A 20,459-nucleotide genomic window follows, 5' to 3' on the forward strand; every position below is an offset into this window, starting at 1 on the left:
CTTTTCTTGGTAGCTTGCCACTCCTAGAAGATCCACGGCACTGAGTCATCCCTACTGGCACGGGCCACTCTGGATGGCTTGCTCACCTAACCAGGGGCTCTTGACTCTGTTTCCCATAGTCGTAAAGAAGGGTGTTTCCCAGAAAGAGTTTTGGTTCTTTGCTTGCCTGCTTTTTACTCTGAAGAAATAAAGATGTTCTCTAACCAGTGAAAACAAAAACAGCTTTAGTTCTCAAAAAATGTAGCAAAGAATGCTTTACCTTGACCAATACAAAAATAGCTGTCACAAGACTGAGATGGGTTCTGTTCTATTTCTGTTACATTGTGAAGCAGGTGTATAACCTCTGACCTGTTTCAAGTTTACAATCTTAATTTCTCATTTTGGAAATTTAGGCACAAATCTGCCCTTTAAATTTTTTAGTTTAATGCTCTTTAGAGCTGGCCTCTTTAAGTATCTGCTCTTCTTTGTGACTACCTTAGGGGAAATAAGAAAGGGTGTCCATGCGTTATGAAACTCTTGATGGCCATGCTTTATTCACTGGCCTCTTTCAATGGGTTTGGTTCCTGTTGAACTATGTTTGCTCTGGGGAGAGCCATTTATGGAAGAAAGAAAATGCTATTACACCAGTGTGTGCACGTTGTGGTTGGGTCTCAAAGCAGGAAGTATGACTCAGTTCCTGAATCAGTTTTCAAGTATCTTTTACTTCTAACAAAGTAGGTTCTCCTTAATCTGGTGAATGAAGATACAGTCTGGTGAATGAAATCAAATATATTTTCTTTCTGATTAAGAGTAGTAGCTTTTGACTTATTTAAAATTTATGTAATGAAAAAGGCTGTTTGCAAAAGAGTATAATCAAAATCTTAATAATAAAAACTAAAATTGATGTTAACCATGAAGAATACCAAGAGCCATACACAGTCACTTCCCTTACTTCTTCATATGTGATTGGTTTGCCCTGTAAGTTCAAGGGTAGAGCTAAAACCTTTTCTGATTTGCCTCATAAATTCAAGGGAAGAAGGATGGTTTAGAGAATTTGTATTCAGGGTTATTTTACCTGAAAAGGAAGAGCTTCAGGAGAAAGACCTAGTCTTTTAAAGCATTTGAAAAATTATTAATTATGTAAGTGATACCGGCTGACTCTTTACCAGATGAAGAGCAAGGGGAAGCAAATGGCATTAAGCTGGCCATGCATTACATGAAGTAGAAGACAACTACCTGGAAAGAACTGTTGAACATTTGAACAAACAACTAAAAAATTGTGTAATCTTTCTCCCTAGATAGTCCTCTCTCTTTAAAGATCTAGGTGCAATAAGAACAATCCTTGGGAGGGAGAGAAAGTGTTAAGCTAGATTTCTTAAATCTCCTTTCCAGTCTGTGCTTTCCTTATAGTAGAACTCCAGAACACATTGCTATTCTCATAGGTACCACAAGGGTCAAAGAAACAGCCCCACCCACTCAAGTGGGTGGAGTACGTAACATTCGCAGTGTTGGGGCAGAGTGCACAGTAAATGGCTCCCTGGGTTGGTTAAACAGTGACCAGCCTGGGATAACCACAGGAAGCTTGTTACTTTGTCACAGGCCCTTTTTCAAAGCAGAAAGCCTCAGCTTCTGGGGTGGGAAGGTCTGATCTTCTGGTGGCTGGTTGGAAGAGGGGGCACAAATTGAAAAGTGAATCATGGTTAAAAGTGCAAGTGAAGTCAGCAGGGAAGTGCTGGCTGGTTTTGCCAAGAGGAGGGAGCAGAGGAGTTGAATGTGGTGTAATTTTGGCTCTAAAAACCTCTTAGATCTCAGAGTATTAACTTGGTAACTTGGAATTAAACTAAATCTTAGGTGCTGTGGTTTCTCCCACATCTGATTTTCCCTTCCTCCAAGTACACACAGTACAGGATTGTAGCTAGTTAAAATTGTTAATGGGATATATGTGTTACTTTTTTTTCCCCCAGACAGTTAAGGAGAAGTGGTATATGGGACAACTGAAGGTCAACAGACTCTATGACCTTGAACCTCTCCCTTTAGTTCCTCTTCTGTAAAAGAGATACCTTACAGTGGCTGTATGGTCACCAAATAGGAACTACGTGTGGCATTACTTATCTTTTACCTTTATACAAAAAGTGTGGTCACTGATTCATGCGGTGAGGTCCACCCTATTATCCAAGTTTTGCACGTTGAGAATTTCTTCCAGCTGTAGGATAATGGTTGATATGTGGAATACTAAAGAATATTTAAGAATGGGGGGAAAGAACCTACCATGTGATAATTTTTTTTTTAAAGGAATTCCTTCATTTTTATTTTTTATTTATTTATTTATTTATTTTTGGCTGTGTTGGGTCCTCGTTTCTGTGCGAGGGCTTTCTCTAGTTGCGGCATGCGGGGGCCACTCTTCATCGCGGTGCGCGGGCCTCTCTTGTTGCGGAGCACAGGCTCCAGACGCGCAGGCTCAGTAGTTGTGGCTCACGGGCCTAGTTGCTCCACGGCATGCGGGATCTTCCCAGACCAGGGCTCGAACCCGTGTCCCCTGCATCGGCAGGCAGACCCTCAACCACTGCGCCACCAGGGAAGCTCGATAATTTTTTTAAATGGGACATGAAATGAATGGTTTGCTCCTGGTTTGTTGGTTTGTTTGTTGTGTTTGTTTTAAATAACCTAGAGAGTACATTGAAAATAAGATTAGAAGAAAAGCATCGACATTTGCTCAGATCTATTATGAGTCCCCGGATGTGGGAGATGGGCAGTGAGACCACAGGAGTGAACGAGACAGAGGCCCTGCTCACACGGACCTCCACTCTAGTGCTGCCTGTGTTCGCAGTGCTTTTCGCTGGCTAGTGGGATCCTTTAAAACACACATGCCACTCTTACAATTAAAACAAGTTTGTACTCTTGTTCATTTTTAACTTGGTAACTTGTCTTAGATTCAGTACCTCTTTTTTTGGTATCCCAGAAAATGCAAGAGGATCATTAGTGTGTTTGTGGTGGCATAGAGTTAGAAATTGGATGCCTAGAGACAAAACTCCACAGCCTGTTATACTACTGAGGGTTAATATATTGGCCTCAGTTCTACCTTCCTATAAAATAGTGATGACACCTTTCCTCCCTAAGTGTAAGGTTTTAATGAGACTATAGTAATAAGCCCTGTCTGTGTTTTGCCTCTTAAACATATAAAGACTACTAAATACTGAGAGGTTATTAAATTCTAGTGACTTTAATATTTTTTTTTCTCTTCAAATAACTGCCTTTCTACCGCTTAATGTGTCCCATATAACATTTAAGTCAGAACTGTTGCTTCCCGAATAAAAAGTTTGTTTCTTAAACCATGTCAGCCTAGGAGCAGTTTCTACCAGGGAGAGCAGTCATACTGGCAGAGAAAAAATAAGAAGGTGTAAAAGGGGCTCTTGTTTTATCATTTACTCCAAAAAGCTGGAAAGTAGCCAGCTGTAAGGATTGGTTTTGAGAAAAAGACATTTAGAGAGTACAAGCTTCTGTGGACCCACCAGCATAAATAACTGGCTAAGATTCAGTTATCCATTGCTTTTTAAAAAAAGATGATGGTGAGCTAAATAATTTTAAAGCGTACAGGATAAGCAAGCTAACTGGAATCAGTTCCCGACAGTTCTGGTTTTATCTTGTCATGTAACGGGTGTGACGGAGTCCGAAAAGAGTAAAGGGTGAACCTTGATTGAGACACAGATCCTAGACCAACCTTTTGGAGTTAATTGCAGTTCTGTGAGTGATTTGCTTGATAACTCAGATAAATCTGCTTCCCCCTCTGTATCCAGTTTCTCATTCGCCATTTGAAAGTTAGGAAGAACGCTGGCTTAGGAAAAGCTTAGCCAGCACAGTGCTTTGAAAATAATGAAATTATCATGGACTTTGAATTAACCTATTTGTTTTTGTGTTTTCTAGTTATTAAAGAGAGTGTACGGGAGTTTTTTGGTAAATCCAGAATCAGGTACGTAGTAATGTGAGCAGCTGTGGAATGACATAGAAAGAGACCTGTCCTTTTTTGTGCTGTGCTTTTTTTAGCCAAAGGATTTCGTTTAAATGTTAATTCATCTTACAAATATTTTTGCATGAGTTCAGTTCCCACTTCAACTCTCTCCGTAAAAATAGCTTTCAAGGGGCTTTGCATTGTCCAATAATGGTACACATTATTGTTGTAGTCACACAGAGAATTGATGTATGCCATTTTTAACATTTACTGGATAAGGCCTAATGACTCTCCCTTAATGTTTCAGCCAGAGGGCCACCTTTGTTTGCCCATGGTGATTAAAGTGCCTTTTCAGAAGACTAAGCAAACATTGAGTCTCCCTCCTAGCCCCTAGTAACACCTTTGTCTGTACACTGTACATTTGGAGAAGGAAAAGCAATATTCACAACTATTCTCACATTTTCAAGTAACAAAAATTTCAGCCCCTTTTATCTGTTCTTCTGATCAGTGATCTCTGCCTCCTTCATGGCCAGAGGTATTGGAAAGCACCATGGCTATCCTTGATTAGAACAGCTATGTTACACAGCTTTAAAGGAAATTTAAAGTAGAAAAAAATAAACAGTATTTTTATCCCTATGATTAAGTGGTAGTTTCAAATTCTGAGGTGCCTAGCCGGGCCCCCATAGTCAGGACCAAGTTGTAAGACTGTTTGAACATAATATTTGTTACTCAAATCCTGTGACTGTGGTACCTTGACTAACAAATCCTTCTAAAAAAGAAGGTATGTCTGTCTCTTTTAACAAGTTACTTTAAAAACAACAACAACATGACACCACCTCACCATTCCCATTAGAATACCTTCCTGTGACCCTTATATGCTGCTTTGGAAACAAAATATCTAATAAAGAAAAAGCGCCTTTGGAATGTAACTTGCTACTAGGAGTATTTATGGATGAGAGCTTTGCACTCCTAAAGAATACTGAAGCGTGTTAATCCCCAAATTGATGGTACAAATGTATCTCAGAAATAAAAGCCAGAAGATAAATAACACTGTAGGCTTTAAGAGGAATCAAGGAATTTCAGAAAGAAAGAAAAAAAAGAACTAGAGCAGAAAAAGCATAAAGGAACTCTCGGACGTGCTTGTCACCGCTCAGATCCTAAAATCTATCAGAACAAGCAGAGTATAACTCGGAGAGCTTATGTTTCTGTCTCTGGGCCTTTTCTTCCACTTCCTGTGCTAAAGCACACACTACCAAATTACAGACCTTGTGTTCAGACAAGTGCAAAGTATAAAAACATGTGAAGGTAGCATGTCTCTTCCTCTTTTTCTATGGATTTATCTAGGCAAGTTTGGAAAACTCAGCAGGGCATACTAGATTTTTACTTTTCTTCATTTTCAGTATGTTCTGTTCATCATGTCAGAAGCCGTACTTAAGTCTGGCTTCAGTTATAGTTTTATTTAGTTTGTTTTATTTGGCTTCTTAAAACTAAGCAAACCTCAAGTTTAAATATTTTCTTTTTTAATCTAATCTTGTGGTCTATTTGTTTATCTGGTTTTCAGGTATCCAAAATGGAATGGTGATTGGTATTATTTAATATTGGAGTGCCAAAAATGTGCTAAGCACTGTCTAGAACAGAGATTTAGATAGCCAGCCAGTGCTCTCAGTGAGGATAGATCCAACAAAAAACACAGGCCCCAGGAATGCTTTTGGGAAGAAATTAAATAGTAACAAAGTATAAAGGTCTAAGATACTTGGAAATGTAAAATCTATACAGTTCTGGCAAAATTATTCCCATCAGTTGTCTAGGATATGAAATGATCCTCGGTGGTATACAGATACTCTTGCAGAATCATCTATAGGCTTTTGCGTAGGTATTAATCACTGGATTATAAAATAAAGCATCCCAGCCTTGTTGGAATTTGTACTGGACACACTATAATGGAGGCAGAATAGTGTAGTGGTCAGTACACTCAGATTTCAGTCCCTGTTCTGCCCTGTTTATTGATGACCTGCTATGTTCCAGGCACTTTAAATACTGTGTGTTCTTTTAATTCTCCCAGCAGCCTCCCCCAACTCACCACCCTTTTTTTTAACAGATGCAAGAATTGTAGAAGTTAGGCAATTTGTCCAAGGCCAGAAGTGTCAAGGCCAGGATTTGGACCCAGTTTTTGTTCACCTCAAAAAAGAGTTGCCTCCACCTTTATATCATGCTGCATTTGGCCTGGCACTTTGCTTCTTTGAACCTCTTTTTCCCTCTAAAATGAGAATAACCATATTCTGGCCTACCTATTTCGAAGAATTCTTTTCTTTCTTTTTTTTTTTTATTTTATTTATTTATTTATTTTATTTTTGGCTGCATTGGGTCTTCGTTGCTGCACGCGGGCTTTCTCTAGTTGCAGCGAGAGGGGGCTACTCTTCGTTGCAGTGCGCGGGCTTCTCATTGTGGTGGCGTCTCTTGTGGAGCACGGGCTCTAGGCGCGCGGGCTTCAGTAGTTGCGACATGCAGGCTCAGTAGTTGTGGCTTGCGGACTGTAGAGCGTAGGCTCAGTAGTTGTGGCGCACGGGCTTAGTTGCTCTGCGGCATGTGGGATCTTCCCGGACCAGGACTCAAACCCGTGTCCCCTGCATTGGCAGGCGGATTCTTAACCACTGCGCCACCAGGGAAGTCCCCAAAGAATTCTTATGGAGATCAAATGAAGTCAAATATTTTAAAACACCTTGAAAATTTTACAGGGTACACAAATCTATTGGGGAGGTATATGTACCCTTTTTTTTTCCCTTTTTCGGTTTTTTCCCCTACCTCCACCCTCAGGGTTTGCGATGGCATGTAAGCAGGTATATTTTATTATCAAAAAGCAACCCAACTGCTGGCCGTGTTGGCACTTGGCATGTTAAACCGCAGAGAAAAATATGTAACTCATATTATAGCTTGATAGCATCTTCAGCCCCCTTCACAGCTGTGTCTGGAACATTAAATTTCTAATGAAAGTTCCAGGATTATGACTTCCTCCTATTCCTTATTTGTAATCAGTCATCTTTGATATTGATTCAAATTTTTGCATAGTATCTGTTAATTAGCTATATATATATTTACAGTAATTCTGCAAGAATTAAGATTTTTTATTTCATCTCATTTGCCCTTTGAAGTAGATGGGAATGGACAGCTTTCTACCTGGGTTAAAAGTATAGACATTGAGACAAAATAAAATGTCTTTAGAACCTGTAAAGTTTTTTTAAATATAATTGTTGGGTGTTTTTTTTTTCCCCTCCAGGATACAATGTCTCTTTGCTCTATGACCTTGAAAATCTGCCGGCATCCAAGGATTCCATCGTGCATCAGGCTGGCATGTTGAAACGAAACTGTTTTGCCTCTGTCTTTGAGAAATATTTCCAATTCCAAGAAGAGGGCAAGGAAGGAGAGAACAGGGCAGTTATCCATTATAGGGATGATGAGACCATGTGAGTATAGAATTTGGTCCTGAAGCCTGGCGTGGCTGTCACGCGTGCTTACTGAAAGTCATTCGGCTAAGTCAAACCTCAAACTCTATTGTGTGAATCCCCCGAAGTGTGTTTCTCATAAAATTTTTTAACCCAGGATGTAAGTGTTGGGGGGGAAAGGCCACTTCTCCTTGTATCCAGATACTGAAAGTTGGCAAAAGATGAAAAGAGAATCCAGTGCTTTCCTTGAAGGCACCACCATTTTGAGTCCCCTTCAGTAGTATAGCTGGATAATCGGGAGGCAGAGGGTGACTGTAGGTTCTGTGTTGTTGCAACTCTTGGATCATCTGCATGCTATGAGTCTCATAGTATATAAAGAAATACATTCTTTAAAGTGGAATTCTGAGAATCACTAACTCTAGATTCCATGTCGTAGCATATAGACAAGTTAATAACATCCACTTTGGGCGATTTTCATCTCTTGCCTCACATAGGGCATGTGTTTATTATACTGACTTTGTTGGCCATAAATACTTAGTCTCACTAGCACACCTTGTTTTATGAATTAGCAGATTCGTGACTTTACCCTCCTACTTCACCTGTAGAGCAAGTTCTTGACAAAACCCTGTTCTGGTTCTGTACTCACTCTCATGGGTTTTGTTTCCCTCAGGTATGTTGAGTCTAAAAAGGACAGAGTCACAGTAGTCTTCAGCACAGTGTTTAAGGATGACGACGATGTGGTCATTGGAAAGGTGTTCATGCAGGTATGGAGCAGACATCTTGGGGCGGAACCATGGCCTGGTGACTTACACCTTGTTATCAAAGCACACCATGAGCATAGAAAAGAACTGGCAGCTCATTTGATGCTGGAACTTGTTGAAGATTTAATTAAACAGCCCCCATCAAACTCACTGAATTTTTTTTCTTAGTGGGTTTAGCCCTTTTGCAGGACTGGACTAGAGGGTGAATTGAGTATTAAACATACTAACAAAATGACTGAATATTAAGCATCCTTCCTGCCCTGGGGTCTTTGATTTAAAGCTTGGTCACATTTCCTGCCCTCTTATGTTTCCTCAAGTTTCTAGCAGGGTCTACTGGCTTGGCTTAGTCCCAAATAAAGTCTTTTCAGAATGGAAGCTAGAGAAAATTCTTAAGTAGTAGGTAATGCATTAATAGGGTAGAGTTGTCGAACTGACAGTGAAGAGACGGGGTCTGAGTTTGACCGAGGTCCCCATGGAGGGAGTGCCTCCCTCAGAAGAAGCTCATCTACTAGAAGAATAATGGGGTTTAGCAGGACATTTTGTAATTGGATTTCTGGTGTGGTTGGACTCAGGTCTGACACAATACACCCGTTGTGGCTTTGTCATGCTGTCTGCTAACCAGTTGCTGGCTTTAGGATGTGAGAGCTCATTGGTGAGTGGTATCCTGGCTGGTTTCTTCTGAGATGGCTCAGCATTCAAAATCTAGTACAGTGGTTAAATTTCAAAAAACTTTTTACGTTCATTCTGTTCCTTAGCAGGGTGATGAGATTTAAGAATTCTGGGACAGAATCTCTTTTGCCAGGTTGAGTTGAAAGACAGTTGTGCTTAATATAGTGAGAATACTTTATGTGTAGCCATTCTAAGTGGCTAGGGAAATCTTCAAAAGGGATATTCTCAATTTGATCCATCTGTAGTGGCTTTTTGTTTTTTTTTTTTTTTTTTATAAATTTATTTATTTTATTTATTTTTGGCTGTGTTGGGTCTTTGTTGCTGTGCGCGGTCTTTCTCTAGTTGCGGCGAGCGGGGGCTACTCTTTGTCGCCGTGCGCGGGCTTCTCATTGCGGTGGCTTCTCTTGTTGCAGAGCATGGGCTCTAGCGTGCGGGCTTCAGTAGTTGTGGCTCGCAGGCTCTGGAGCACAGGCTCAGTAGTTGTGGCGCACGGGTTTAGTTGCTCTGCGGCATGTGGGATCTTCCCAGACCAGGGATTGAACCCACGTCCCCTGCATTGGCAGGTGGATTCTTTTTTTTTTTTTTTTTTAAATTAATTAATTAATTTATTTATTTATGGCTGTGTTGGATCTTCGTCTCCGTGCAAGGGCTTTCTCCAGTTGTGGCAAGCGGGGGCCACTCTTCATCGCGGTGTGCAGGCTTCTCACTATCGCGGCCTCTCTTGTTGTGGAGCACAGGCTCCAGACGCGCAGGCTCAGTAATTGTGGCTCACGGGCCCAGTTGCTCCGCGGCATGTGGGATCTTCCCAGACCAGGGCTCGAACCTGTGCCCCCTGCATTGGCAGGCAGACTCTCAACCACTGCGCCACCAGGGAAGCCCGGCAGGTGGATTCTTAACCACTGTGCCACCAGGGAAACCCATGTAGTGGCTTTTTGTGTTTAAGCTAATTAATCAGAACTAATTTTGTAGTCCCTGTGCAGAAAAATTGGAATATTGACACAGCATTTGAGAGTACTCAAACTTACGAAAGTGTGTGTGTATGTACATAAATATATAGATATGTATATCTTGGGTCCTAAATGTAAGCCTCAGGCAGGCATTTCGTGTGTTTCTATGCAGAATAGACAGAGGAATTAAACGCAGTAGCTCAGAAATTGGGCTAAATCCAGACTGACAAGCTAATTTTAAAAGCTATGAACTATATATTTAGATTTGGCTGTTTTTTTACCAGTCTCGTTCCATTTTATTCCAGACGGCATCTTAACTTATTTTTATACTTTAAACAGATCTTATCTTGGAGAGTGTACTGGAGATTTTATTCCTTAGGAGAATTTTGTGTATTCTTTTTTGCATGTAAACTTAAGCTCTCCCTCAAAGTACATGTCGTAGGGCACTTGTCTAAAAGGAAAAAGAAAGTCTGCATTTTTTTTTTAATAAATTTATTTATTTTATTTTATTTATTTTTGGCTGCGTTGGGTCTTCGTTGCTGCGTGTGGGTTTTTCTCTAGTTGCCGCGAGCGGGGGCTACTCTTCGTTGCGGTGCACGGGCTTCTCATTGCGGTAGCTTCTCTTGTTGCAGAGCACAGGCTCTAGGCATGCGGGCTTCAGTAGTTGTGGCTCGTGGGCTCTAGAGAGCAGGCTAAGTAGTTGTGGCGCACGGGCTTAGTTGCCCCATGGTATGTGGGATCTTCCTGGACCAAGGCTCGAACCTGTGTCCCCTGCATTGGCAGGTGGACTCTCAACCACTGCGCCACCAGGGAAGCCCCAAAGTCTGCATTTTTGCACTGACGGTTTCTCCAGTGAGTGACGGGCCTGGCACCATGTGAGAAGGCAATGCTCAGGAAGCCATCCGCCCTGCCTCCCTCTCCAAACTCAAAGCCTGGGGTAATTTATGTGAAATGACCGTAGAAACCTGGACTTATTTTGCTGGTTTTCCCCTCCAGAATAAATCATCTGATCGTTGTCCTGGGCCTAGCTGTTTTAAATTTCTAGGAGAAGGGAGAACAGTGGATGCCCAGCACAGAGTGTTGTGACCTGGGGAGGCTGTTTGAAGTTCCTTGTGGTCACTAGTCTTCTTGCTGTGGGTCTTTGTTTTCTCATTCTGGCATGCAGCTCCAACCTGGTCAGAACACAATCCCTGCTTTTGTCATTTGGCAGGCAGACTTGGAGGGATGCTTATTGCTGCCATAAGGAAAAAAACAGGGAGTATCCATGACCCACTCATAAGGATGTCCTAGTGCTCGGCTTTGGGGCATTATCTTTGTAGGCATATGAGCTGAGCACCAGGGAAAATCTGGTAGACATCCTCATTTCAACGCTTATTACGTGAAAAGCAATAGGAACAATAGTTACCCTTTTGGACATTGGAGTATGGTGAACTAGGATTTTTTTATATTATTAGATCTTTAAGTTAGTTCAGTAAGTAACTAAGAGAAGTTAAGTGGAAACCACTGGTTCCTCCATGTTCAGAGACAAGACAGAAGCAATTTGCCTCTTAGGCAATTGTGAAGATGCCACTTTTGAGGCCCCTTGCTACCTGTATACATGTGGGGTTATATCTATAGGATATTTTCCTGAACTGGGAACACTGATTCAAAGTGAGTAATTTTGGAAGGTATTGCCAAACTCTTCTCCATAGAAGTTGTGCCATTTTCCCTCCCACCACCAGTGCATGAGAATGTCCATTTCCCCAAAGTGTTGTTGAACTTTTGGATTTCTGCCAATCTGACAGGTTAAAAATGCTATCTACTTTTCTTATGAACAAGGTCAAAACATCTTTTTTTATGCTGAAGGCTTTTTTTTTTTTCCTGTGAGATGTCTCTTTATGTCCCCTACGCATTTTTCTGTTGGGTTACTGATCTTCTCAATTTCTTCATATACTAGGGAGATTAGCCCTTTTTCTGTGATAAGAATTGCAGATATTTTTTCCAGTTAGCCGTTAGACTTTGTGGGTTGTTTTTGTTGTTGTTTTGTTTTGTTTTTTCCCCATGCAGAACTTTATTTTCACGTAGTTAAATTGGTCAACCTCTTATGGCTTCCAGATTTTGAGACATAGTTAGAAACTCCTTCCCTACTGCAAGGTTATAAAGAAGTTTACCTGTATTATTTTCCTTGTGTTTTTATAGTTTCATATTTTACACATAAATCTTATTACCTGTGTGGAGTTTCTCTTGGTACATGATATGAAAGGTGGACACATCTTTTTTTCTAAGTGGCTACCCACTGGTCCCAGCAGCAATTATTTAAAAGCCCATGTTTACACTACTGATTTTAAGATGCTGCCTTTATCTTATACTAAATTTCTGTGTATATTTGGGTTTATTCTAAACTTCCTGTGGTCAGTTGTGCTTTGATGGAGGAAAGAAATAGTATTGTGAAGCTCAAAAGACATCCCAGCTGGAGGCAGTATTGCTGATACATATGTAACAAAGACACTAAGGAAAAGAGAGCTGCTGGTTGGGGGGTTGATTGGCTTTTAAGTGTTATGTAAGAGAGAAAACCAAGGAGAAACATGAGATTGCCTAAAGGATAGCCCCAAATCAGAAGTATATTGTTAACCAAGTCTGAAATGTTTGAAATGTATCACTTTCCATATACAGAACTGTTGAAATACTGCCAAGTCACCACAGGCTTACAAATACTCCAGCTGGTTGTGAATGCCACGTGTACCAGTGAACTGGAGCCTTCAGGAAGCTTACTAAACACAAGAAAATACTGGCGGGCAGTTATTATCTGTTCTGTTTCCCCACCCCGAGGCTAAAGAGGAAAACTGATAGAAGTTAGAGAACCTCCCAACCCAGTTGCAGAATGAGAGGTATTTTCTAGAGAAGGGCAATCTCAGAAGCTTTGCTTTAAGAATTTCCATTTTGAATGATCTTGGATCCTTCCCTCCCTCTCCAAGTATTTTTCCTTTGGGGAACAAAATTCAAAGAGGAGCTAACCTAACCCAGTGATGTTAATTTATTTCCCACCAACCTTTAGAAGCCACGCAGTGAGCTCAGGAGGCAGGGTGGTGAAACAGGCGAGATCCCAGACTGGGCATTAGACCCCCTCAGGTGTTATCCTTCCTCATTTACTGAAGGTTTGCTGATCAGTGTGTATTCTCCTACCTGCAAATGGAAACATAGTCCCTGCTCCTTTACAGTGTCCTGACACTGACACTGAAGTCAGCTAGGGTAGAGGTGCTTTCTTTCATTCAGCAAGCCATGTGCTAGACAGCCTCTTTGAAGGGCAGAGGACTACATACAGAGATGAATAAAAGCAGGATCCTTGGCTTGAGGAACTTACAACCTGGTGGGGAAGGCAGATGCATTAATGAATAGTAAAGTATCACAGTAGAGGTTTGTAGAAAAGAATGGGAACCCCGAGGGGAGAGCAGCCAGCTACTCCCCAGGCTATTGGAGATAGCGTTATAGAAGAGGTCATATCTGAGCAGCATTAGAAGAGCGTTGCAGACCAAATGGCTGTATAACATGCTTTCAGTATACTCATAAAACTCAGAGACCTTGGAAAGCCTTTGGTTCCATCCTTCTGCCATCACTCAGAGAATTTGGATCGTCGGTTTTACTGGCATTGCTGGAAAATCTAGTCCTGTTCTTGCAGATCTGGGTTGAGACAGGGATGCCTTGTATCACTTGTCTATTTACACAGGAATGTATGGCTTGGGAAAGCTTGAGATGTGGAGATTAGAACATGGAAGGGATGGCCTGGTTTTTACTTCCTTAGGCATTTTTCTGTAGTTTGGTGAGGGTGGATACATTTTGTCAAGGGTGAGCTCTTACGCAGGGTGGTGGTGATTTCATCCACGGCCATTCTAGAGCGAGAATCAAAAGTCGGACTTCCAATTCTCATGTCACACAGTCTCCTTTTCTCAGTGAACACTAAGACAGCTCAACTTCTTTAACACTGTTGTCTTCTCCCAAGAAGGGCTTAAATTTGGTCTAAAGTTCTCATTGATGAATTCTAAACAGTAACAGGGTCTAAGTTACCTCAGTGAAACAAGACTTGTGCAAAGGCTCAGACCCCAGAGAAAGCATAGTATTCATGAAACTGGAAGAAGTGGAGGTGGGGTGAGAGGAGGAATAAAAAATTGGTCAGCTCATAAGGGGCTTTGTGTGCAACGGTTAAATGAGTTAAGGCTTCAACTCGAAGTCTTTTTTTTTTGGCTGCGTGGGGACTACTCTTCGTTGCGGTACGCAGGCTTCTCATTGTGGTGGGTTCTCTTGTTGCGGAACACGGGCTCTGGCACCGGGCTTCAGTAGTTGCGGCACTCGGGCTCAGTAGTTGCGGCACACGGGCCCTAGAGCACACGGGCTTCAGTAGTTGCGGCTCACGGGCTTAGTTGCTCTGCGGCATGTGGGATCTTCCTGGATCAGGGATTGAACCCATGTCCCCTGCATTGGCAGGCGGATTCTCAAGCACTGCACCACCAGGGAAGTCCCCAACTTGAAGTCTTAATCAAGGTAAAGCTCGGGTTCCATTCGCCCAGAAATTTTTTTAATTTCCTGAAAAATGTAACCTCTTTTCACGTTAAATCAAAAGAGACTAACAAGCAGTAGTCATTATCCTGAATGTAATCTGGTTCTCCCAGTGCTTTGCAATTTGTTGTCTGTTTAGTCTCAGAAGTAATTTTATCACCTATGTTCTTCCAAAACAAGAGAAAGGCAAAAGGATTAACAGTGCTTTTCCACACTCATTGAAGATCGGACTTGTTAAGTACTTTGTGATCTCTCCTCTGAATCTGAAGTGCATTGATAGCAGCCAGCACTTGTAATATTTCACATTAGGTGTAGTTTATTTTTAGCCTCTGCTGGTCAGAGGGCTCAGAGGTCACACCCATAGGGCACACCCTGGAGCGTAAGTTGCCATTCATCTCACACCAGATTCTCTTCTGGTCGCTTTTTGCTTCCTCCTGGCAGGAGTTCAAAGAAGGACGCAGAGCCAGCCACACAGCCCCACAGGTCCTCTTTAGCCACAGGGAACCTCCTCTGGAGCTGAAAGACACCGATGCCGCCGTGGGCGACAACATCGGCTACATTACCTTCGGTGAGCGGGGCGGGTGGCTGCGTTTGCGCACCTGGTGGGTTCATAACTGCAGTTGAAGTGGTTAAGGGGGGTGGGGGCGAAAGCAGGCATATCGATCGTTCCTATTGTCGCTGCCATGACTGTAGGAGGCGTGCCACGGGACACTAGTACAGGTCGAGTGCTATTTTTATACAGTAATCATTTTCCTTTTTTCCCTGTTTTTCCTAAATCCTAAGGAAAAAAGTGTAGCCTGTGATATCAAGTGTGAGGAGTTAGGGCCATATAAGCATTGCTAAGCAGCTGGGTGGGGATACTGTGTCCTTTGGCGTTTCCTGGTTTTTTGCTTATTAGACCAGAGCGCCAGCCATGATTCACTTACTCCACTTTCCCCCTGAAAAAATTCACGTGCTCCCGTCTCACAGTTGCTTCAGCCGAGGGGGCTGGCTCATCGTTACAGCTGACGGTTTAGGATCGCAGCTTGTTCACCCACTGCCCTAGATGCCACTAAAATGTCCCCCTTTCTGGAGTTTTCTTTAATTCACCTCAGTGCTGAAGGTGCACCAGTTTATCGAAGATGAGTGAGTTGATTTACCAGGTTTCATTAAATCTAAGATACATTGTTTTTTCATGTTCCTCTCTGAGTTTGGCACACAGCTCACAATTCGCAGCCTGCCACAGTTTAGTTTGGCAGCATCTCTCTTTATGGTACCTAAACTGATGGTAAACTTACAGTCGTTAGCATCTCAGGACCTCTGCAATGTAGTTATCTCCTGGCCTGGTGCTCTTTTCTCTCAGGGCAAGCTGACACAAGGGTCCCACCCTTGCTTATGAGGCATTCCTTTTCGTTTCAACAAACCTTTATACTCGAGGATTTTGCTTATGGTGAGACCACTGAGTAGAGTGGGTACAGAAGGTAGAGAGGACTCCAAGGAGCCAGCAGGAGAGGTGTGCGGGTCGGCCCAGGCGCAGGGCTGAGTGCCTGCCTGCACAGGGCTCCCGGGGGTTGGCGGCAGGAGGGGCTTTTCTCAGCCCCCAGCCGAAGCAGCTCCTCCTGCCCATCCTCATCAAGGGCGCTCAGATCCTTCTCCCTTCCTGTTTGGTTTTCACCACAGACTGCGTGACCCTCTGTGGATCTAGTTTCTCTGAAGACTTACTCTGCTTCAGCACCAAGGACCGAGGACAGGCAGGCCTTGTTCTCTAATCCTGATTGCCCCACAGTCCGCCCAGGTAGCCAGCAGTGTCATCCTCCAAAGGGGCTGCTGAGCTGCAGAGGCAGGAGCTCGTAGGTGTGTGGCAGACGGCGTAGATTTCACAGTGCACAGCCAGAGAATCCAGACCCGGAATGGATGCCCGGGCCAAGCCCTTTCCCTGAGGAGCTCTGGTTTTCGACCATGATCGCCTCCATTGGCACTCACTGGCAGGAAACCCTGACAAAGCCCAGGCATAATGAGATGAGTGGACGGTCCTTAAGGAGGGAGAGATGGAGCTGACTGTAGGCTGCTGGTCTTCCCGCCCTTTGGCATTGGTGTTATTAGACCCTGACGCCTTGCCTGTCCCCCCCTCCCCGCCCAGTGCTGTTCCCTCGCCACACCAACGCCAGTGCTCGAGACAACACCATCAACCTGATCCACACGTTCCGGGACTACCTGCACTACCACATCAAGTGCTCAAAGGTGAGTGAGAGCAGCTGCAGCGCCTCAGTGTCCTACACTCTGGGTCATTCTCTCCGCCAGGGCTGATGCCATAGAAAGTCGTCTCTGTAGTCCAGGCTGTTGCTATGACCTCTTGTAGGTGGTTCTCGAGGCTTCAAGAAATCATGGCCTTTCTCCATCTCTCACTCACCCTTCCCCATAGCAGAGAGGTGAATATATGCTTCCTTGCATGGCCCTGTGTCAACCCTAGGGTGGATGTTCCCAGACCTTCCTGATAATTTCTGCTAATTAGAGCAAAGCTGTCTTTCTAGAAGATGACTCTGCTTCAGTACCCATTGTGTTTGCCTCCAGGCCTATATTCACACACGTATGCGGGCAAAAACATCTGACTTCCTCAAGGTGCTGAACCGTGCACGCCCAGATGCTGAGAAAAAAGAAATGAAAACAATCACGTGAGTCGCACCGTCCTGCAGAAGGACCACCTTCCTCTCCTAAGCTCACCAAGAAGGAGGTAGCGGTGTTAGTGGCCCAGGTGTCTGGGCAGTAGCTGCATGTGAGGCAGACAGGGTTGGGCCTGTAGCTGCCCAGCAGACTAAAGATGGGACACACAGGTTTTCGCTTCTCAGTGGGTTTCCTTGTTTCTACATCTTTATGAGCGAGGAGAGTAGCAACTAGGATAAAACACAGAGGGACCTTTTTACTGACATCAGCTGTGTTCTCTTTGGGCCTGAGTTGAGGGACCAGTCTTGTCCTTCTCAGGGTCTTCTTGGAGAAATGAAGTAATTTGCTTAAGGACATTTAGTTGAGTAAATAGGCCTGGAACCACCCCTGAGTGTTCTTTTTCCTGGTCCACTTCGTGGCAGGAATTTTACATGGAGAGGAAGTTACCTTTATCAGGGATGGAGATGATGAGAGCCCTAAATGGTGTGAAGCTCTGCATGCAGGAGGCCAGCATGGTCTGAGGCCTGGGGATTTGGGTCTGTGCCAGGTGCCGGATCTTGGGTCCCCCTCTGGTGAAGTTTAGGCAGTCCTGTTCTCCAGATAGGGTAATAAGTGCTGATCTGCTGTCTTTTGCGCCCACTGAATTAAAAATCTTGAGGTGAACTAAGCCTGCCCACAATCCTCACAGCCAGTGCATTTGCCAACACCCCGTAATCTTGGGGGTAACCTTCAGTAGGTATGGTGTGCCTAGGGCTTCAGGCTCCTTCCCCTGGCCTCTTCTACCAAGCTCGTTTCTGCTGCCATTCAACAGGATGAGAGAGGTGTCTGACTCTTGGTTGCCTGCGCAGAGGGTTTGTAATCTCAGACATTTATACAGAACAAGTTCAGTCACCCCTGCCTTCTTTAGGCTTTAGAGGCTGCCTGTCTCTCGTTAGGAAATTGGTACCAAAGGCCTTTCTCTGTAATAGCTCCGCCCACTGCCCAGAGCCAGCGGAGTGTTCAGGCCACAGCTCAATCCTCTGCTTAGAGAGAGCTGTCCACGTGTCATGGCAGTATCATTCCTTCTACTGTGGCATAGCCACAGATGCCAGCTTCGTGGCATACCCTAAAATAGGCAGAACTCACAAGGTGGGGAGGCAGAAGGGTGTGTGCCCTGGGGCACGTACGCTCTCGCTGCCCTGCAGATCCTTGCCTCCGTCCTGGAGTTTACAGGTCCCCCTTTCCCTGCTTGCTTCTCTCACCCACACCACTTTGGTGACCTTGAGTGTGAGGCAGCCAATTTTGTGCCACTTTCAGGGCCCAGTGAAGAGACAGGCAGTTCAGTAGAGGCCAGGAGGTGAGCCAGCAGAAGGCAGCCTGACCTGGCCAGCCTGTCACCCACCGAACAGGAAGGCTGGGCATCATGAGCTGCCTGTCCATTCAGGAGAAGGGCCCACCAGGCGGCCACCACCCAGTGTCTCCCTGCAGGGCTTCTCCCCTGCCCTGTTAACACAGCCAGCAGCGGTCTTGGGGGGTCATTGCAAAGCGAGTGCAATGGACAGAGGGCAGGGACAATTCCCTGTCTTGATGGGGGACTGGGAAAAGATGAATCCTTGAAATGAGCAAATTGTCCATAAACCTCCTTCCTGGAACTTGGGAGGAGCAGCTTTGCCTTTTTCTGTCTTGTGACGTCTTTGGCAGAGGTGGGCCCCAGAAAGGAGAAGGGCGAGGTAAACAACTGCATCCACCCTGAAAACCAGATCGTGTTCCCAAGGGGTGGGCAGGAGAAGCCAGGACCCCTGCCCTGCTGTGTGAGGTTTCAGAACCCAGAGCAGCATGAAGGCGCGTGGCGGGTTAGAGAGAGGTGTCCACGTGTCATGGCAGTATCATTCCTTCTACTGTGGCATAGCCACAGATGCCAGCTTCGTGGCATACCCTAAAATAGGCAGGTTCTGCTATGATCAGAAGCCAGCCATCAGCACCCCACAGAACTCTTCCTGAATTGAATACACGTGAGCTTTTTATTGGGGAATGGATAACAGAATATTTTAGTTTCATTTTGGGTTGGATGAGACGTTCAGGGCAGGAAAGTTTTAGCCCCTGTATTTTTGCCTCAGTTTCCCATAGTTCTCAGCTCTAGCTTCCAGGCTGCTTTACCAAATGCGCACCCCCTATCTTTGGGAACCAGCCTGTTCCCAAAGTTGGCTATTCTGGGGAAAAACTGGGTGGAACAGGACACCCCAGCTCAGGAAACTTAAGTCAGGCAAGTGTTCTGTGGCTGAGTGTAGTCACCACATGACAGCACGAAGCGCCTTTAACCGTGGAAGTTTGGAGGGTTGCTTCTTTGAACGTCCTGCCCCCATGGTGAAAGATTTAAGGAACTGCTGTCTGCTAGCCCGAAAAGGTATAAACTGTGTAGGAGGACCCTAAATTCTTTACTCGGAAGAGGGTTGAGCCCAGTCTGAAATGCAAATAGGTCTAGGCCACCCAGAAATTTGTGGGCAGGTGATTCTCCTGTCTGACTTGGTACATTTACTGTCCTCGTGGGCTTATTAGCACAGGTATTACTTGGTACTCCGAGGTATTCAACAGGGAGGAAGAGCTGAATAGACATTTCTGTGAAAGCTGGACCTTAGCCCATGCCTGGAATTCCTACATACCTCTGCCTGAGGAACCTTACCACCTCGTGTTTGCTGTCTCTTCCGGGACCCCATTCCTAGCCCAGAGCATGGGGTGGATGGAAAGGTGAACAGAAACCAGCCTTCACACTTACTCTCTGCTTTTGAAGGGGGAAGACGTTTTCATCCCGCTAACTCTTGGGAACAGGAAGAGGAAGCGACTGGCAACTGAAGGCTGGAACACTTGCTACTGGATAATCGTAGCTTTTAATGTTGCACCTCTTCAGGTTCTTAAGGGATTCTCCATTTTGGTTCCATTTTGTACACGTTTGGAAAATAATCTGCAAAAACGAGCTGTGCTTGCAAGGACTTCATGGTTCCCAAGAATTAAAAAAAAGGAAAAAAAAGAATTCCACTTGATCAACTTAATTCCTTTTCTTAATCTTCCCTCCCTCACTCCCCTTCCCCTCCCCCTCTTTTCCAAGCTGTTTTGCTTTGCAGTATGTTACTGGTAATGAGTTGCAGGATAATGCAATCTTAACTTGTTTTCTCCTAAGTATTTGAGTTCAGAACTCCTGTATCTAAAGAAACACGGTTGGGGTCATTAATAAAGAAAATCTTTCTATCTTACACGAGAATTCACTGGGTTTCTGGACTGTGAGTCCAAACAAGAGAGGAGGAGGGATGAAGGGCGCACCAGTACTGCCCTTGAACCTGCAAACCTGCACTGGAAAAGCTTAGGTTCGGGAGCCCCCCACCCCCACCCCCAGCCTCCCTGTAGAGGAGAGAATGGCTCACTGGTAAGCTCTTAGTTGGCATTTCTGAGTAAACTTAAACATGCTCACTGTAAAGCTTGGTTACTAAGTCTGTCCATCTGTGGCCAAGAAGCTCGCAGGACAGTGACAGGCACTTTATAATGTGTTTTCTGGTGAAGTCTTTTATCTTGAATA

At 44.3% G+C, this 20,459-nt stretch overlaps 1 protein-coding gene across 2 annotated transcripts in view; it reads left to right on the forward strand.

The window, feature by feature from the left end:
- ARPC2 (actin related protein 2/3 complex subunit 2) overlaps window positions 1-20,139 on the forward strand; it is a 30,613-nt gene extending 10,474 nt beyond the window's left edge. For both annotated transcript variants that reach the window (XM_007187902.3, XM_057551045.1), the window contains exons 5-11: window positions 3,901-3,946; window positions 7,200-7,386; window positions 8,036-8,129; window positions 14,714-14,840; window positions 16,392-16,492; window positions 16,823-16,923; window positions 19,680-20,139. In XM_007187902.3, the coding sequence (XP_007187964.3) occupies window positions 3,901-3,946; window positions 7,200-7,386; window positions 8,036-8,129; window positions 14,714-14,840; window positions 16,392-16,492; window positions 16,823-16,923; window positions 19,680-19,704 (681 nt within the window). In that variant the 3' untranslated portion in view covers window positions 19,705-20,139. The remainder of the gene's footprint in view (window positions 1-3,900; window positions 3,947-7,199; window positions 7,387-8,035; window positions 8,130-14,713; window positions 14,841-16,391; window positions 16,493-16,822; window positions 16,924-19,679) is intronic.
- Window positions 20,140-20,459: the final 320 nt, after the last annotated feature.

Source organism: Balaenoptera acutorostrata, chromosome 8 (assembly GCF_949987535.1).
Source record: "Balaenoptera acutorostrata chromosome 8, mBalAcu1.1, whole genome shotgun sequence".
Lineage (NCBI taxonomy): Eukaryota > Metazoa > Chordata > Mammalia > Artiodactyla > Balaenopteridae > Balaenoptera > Balaenoptera acutorostrata.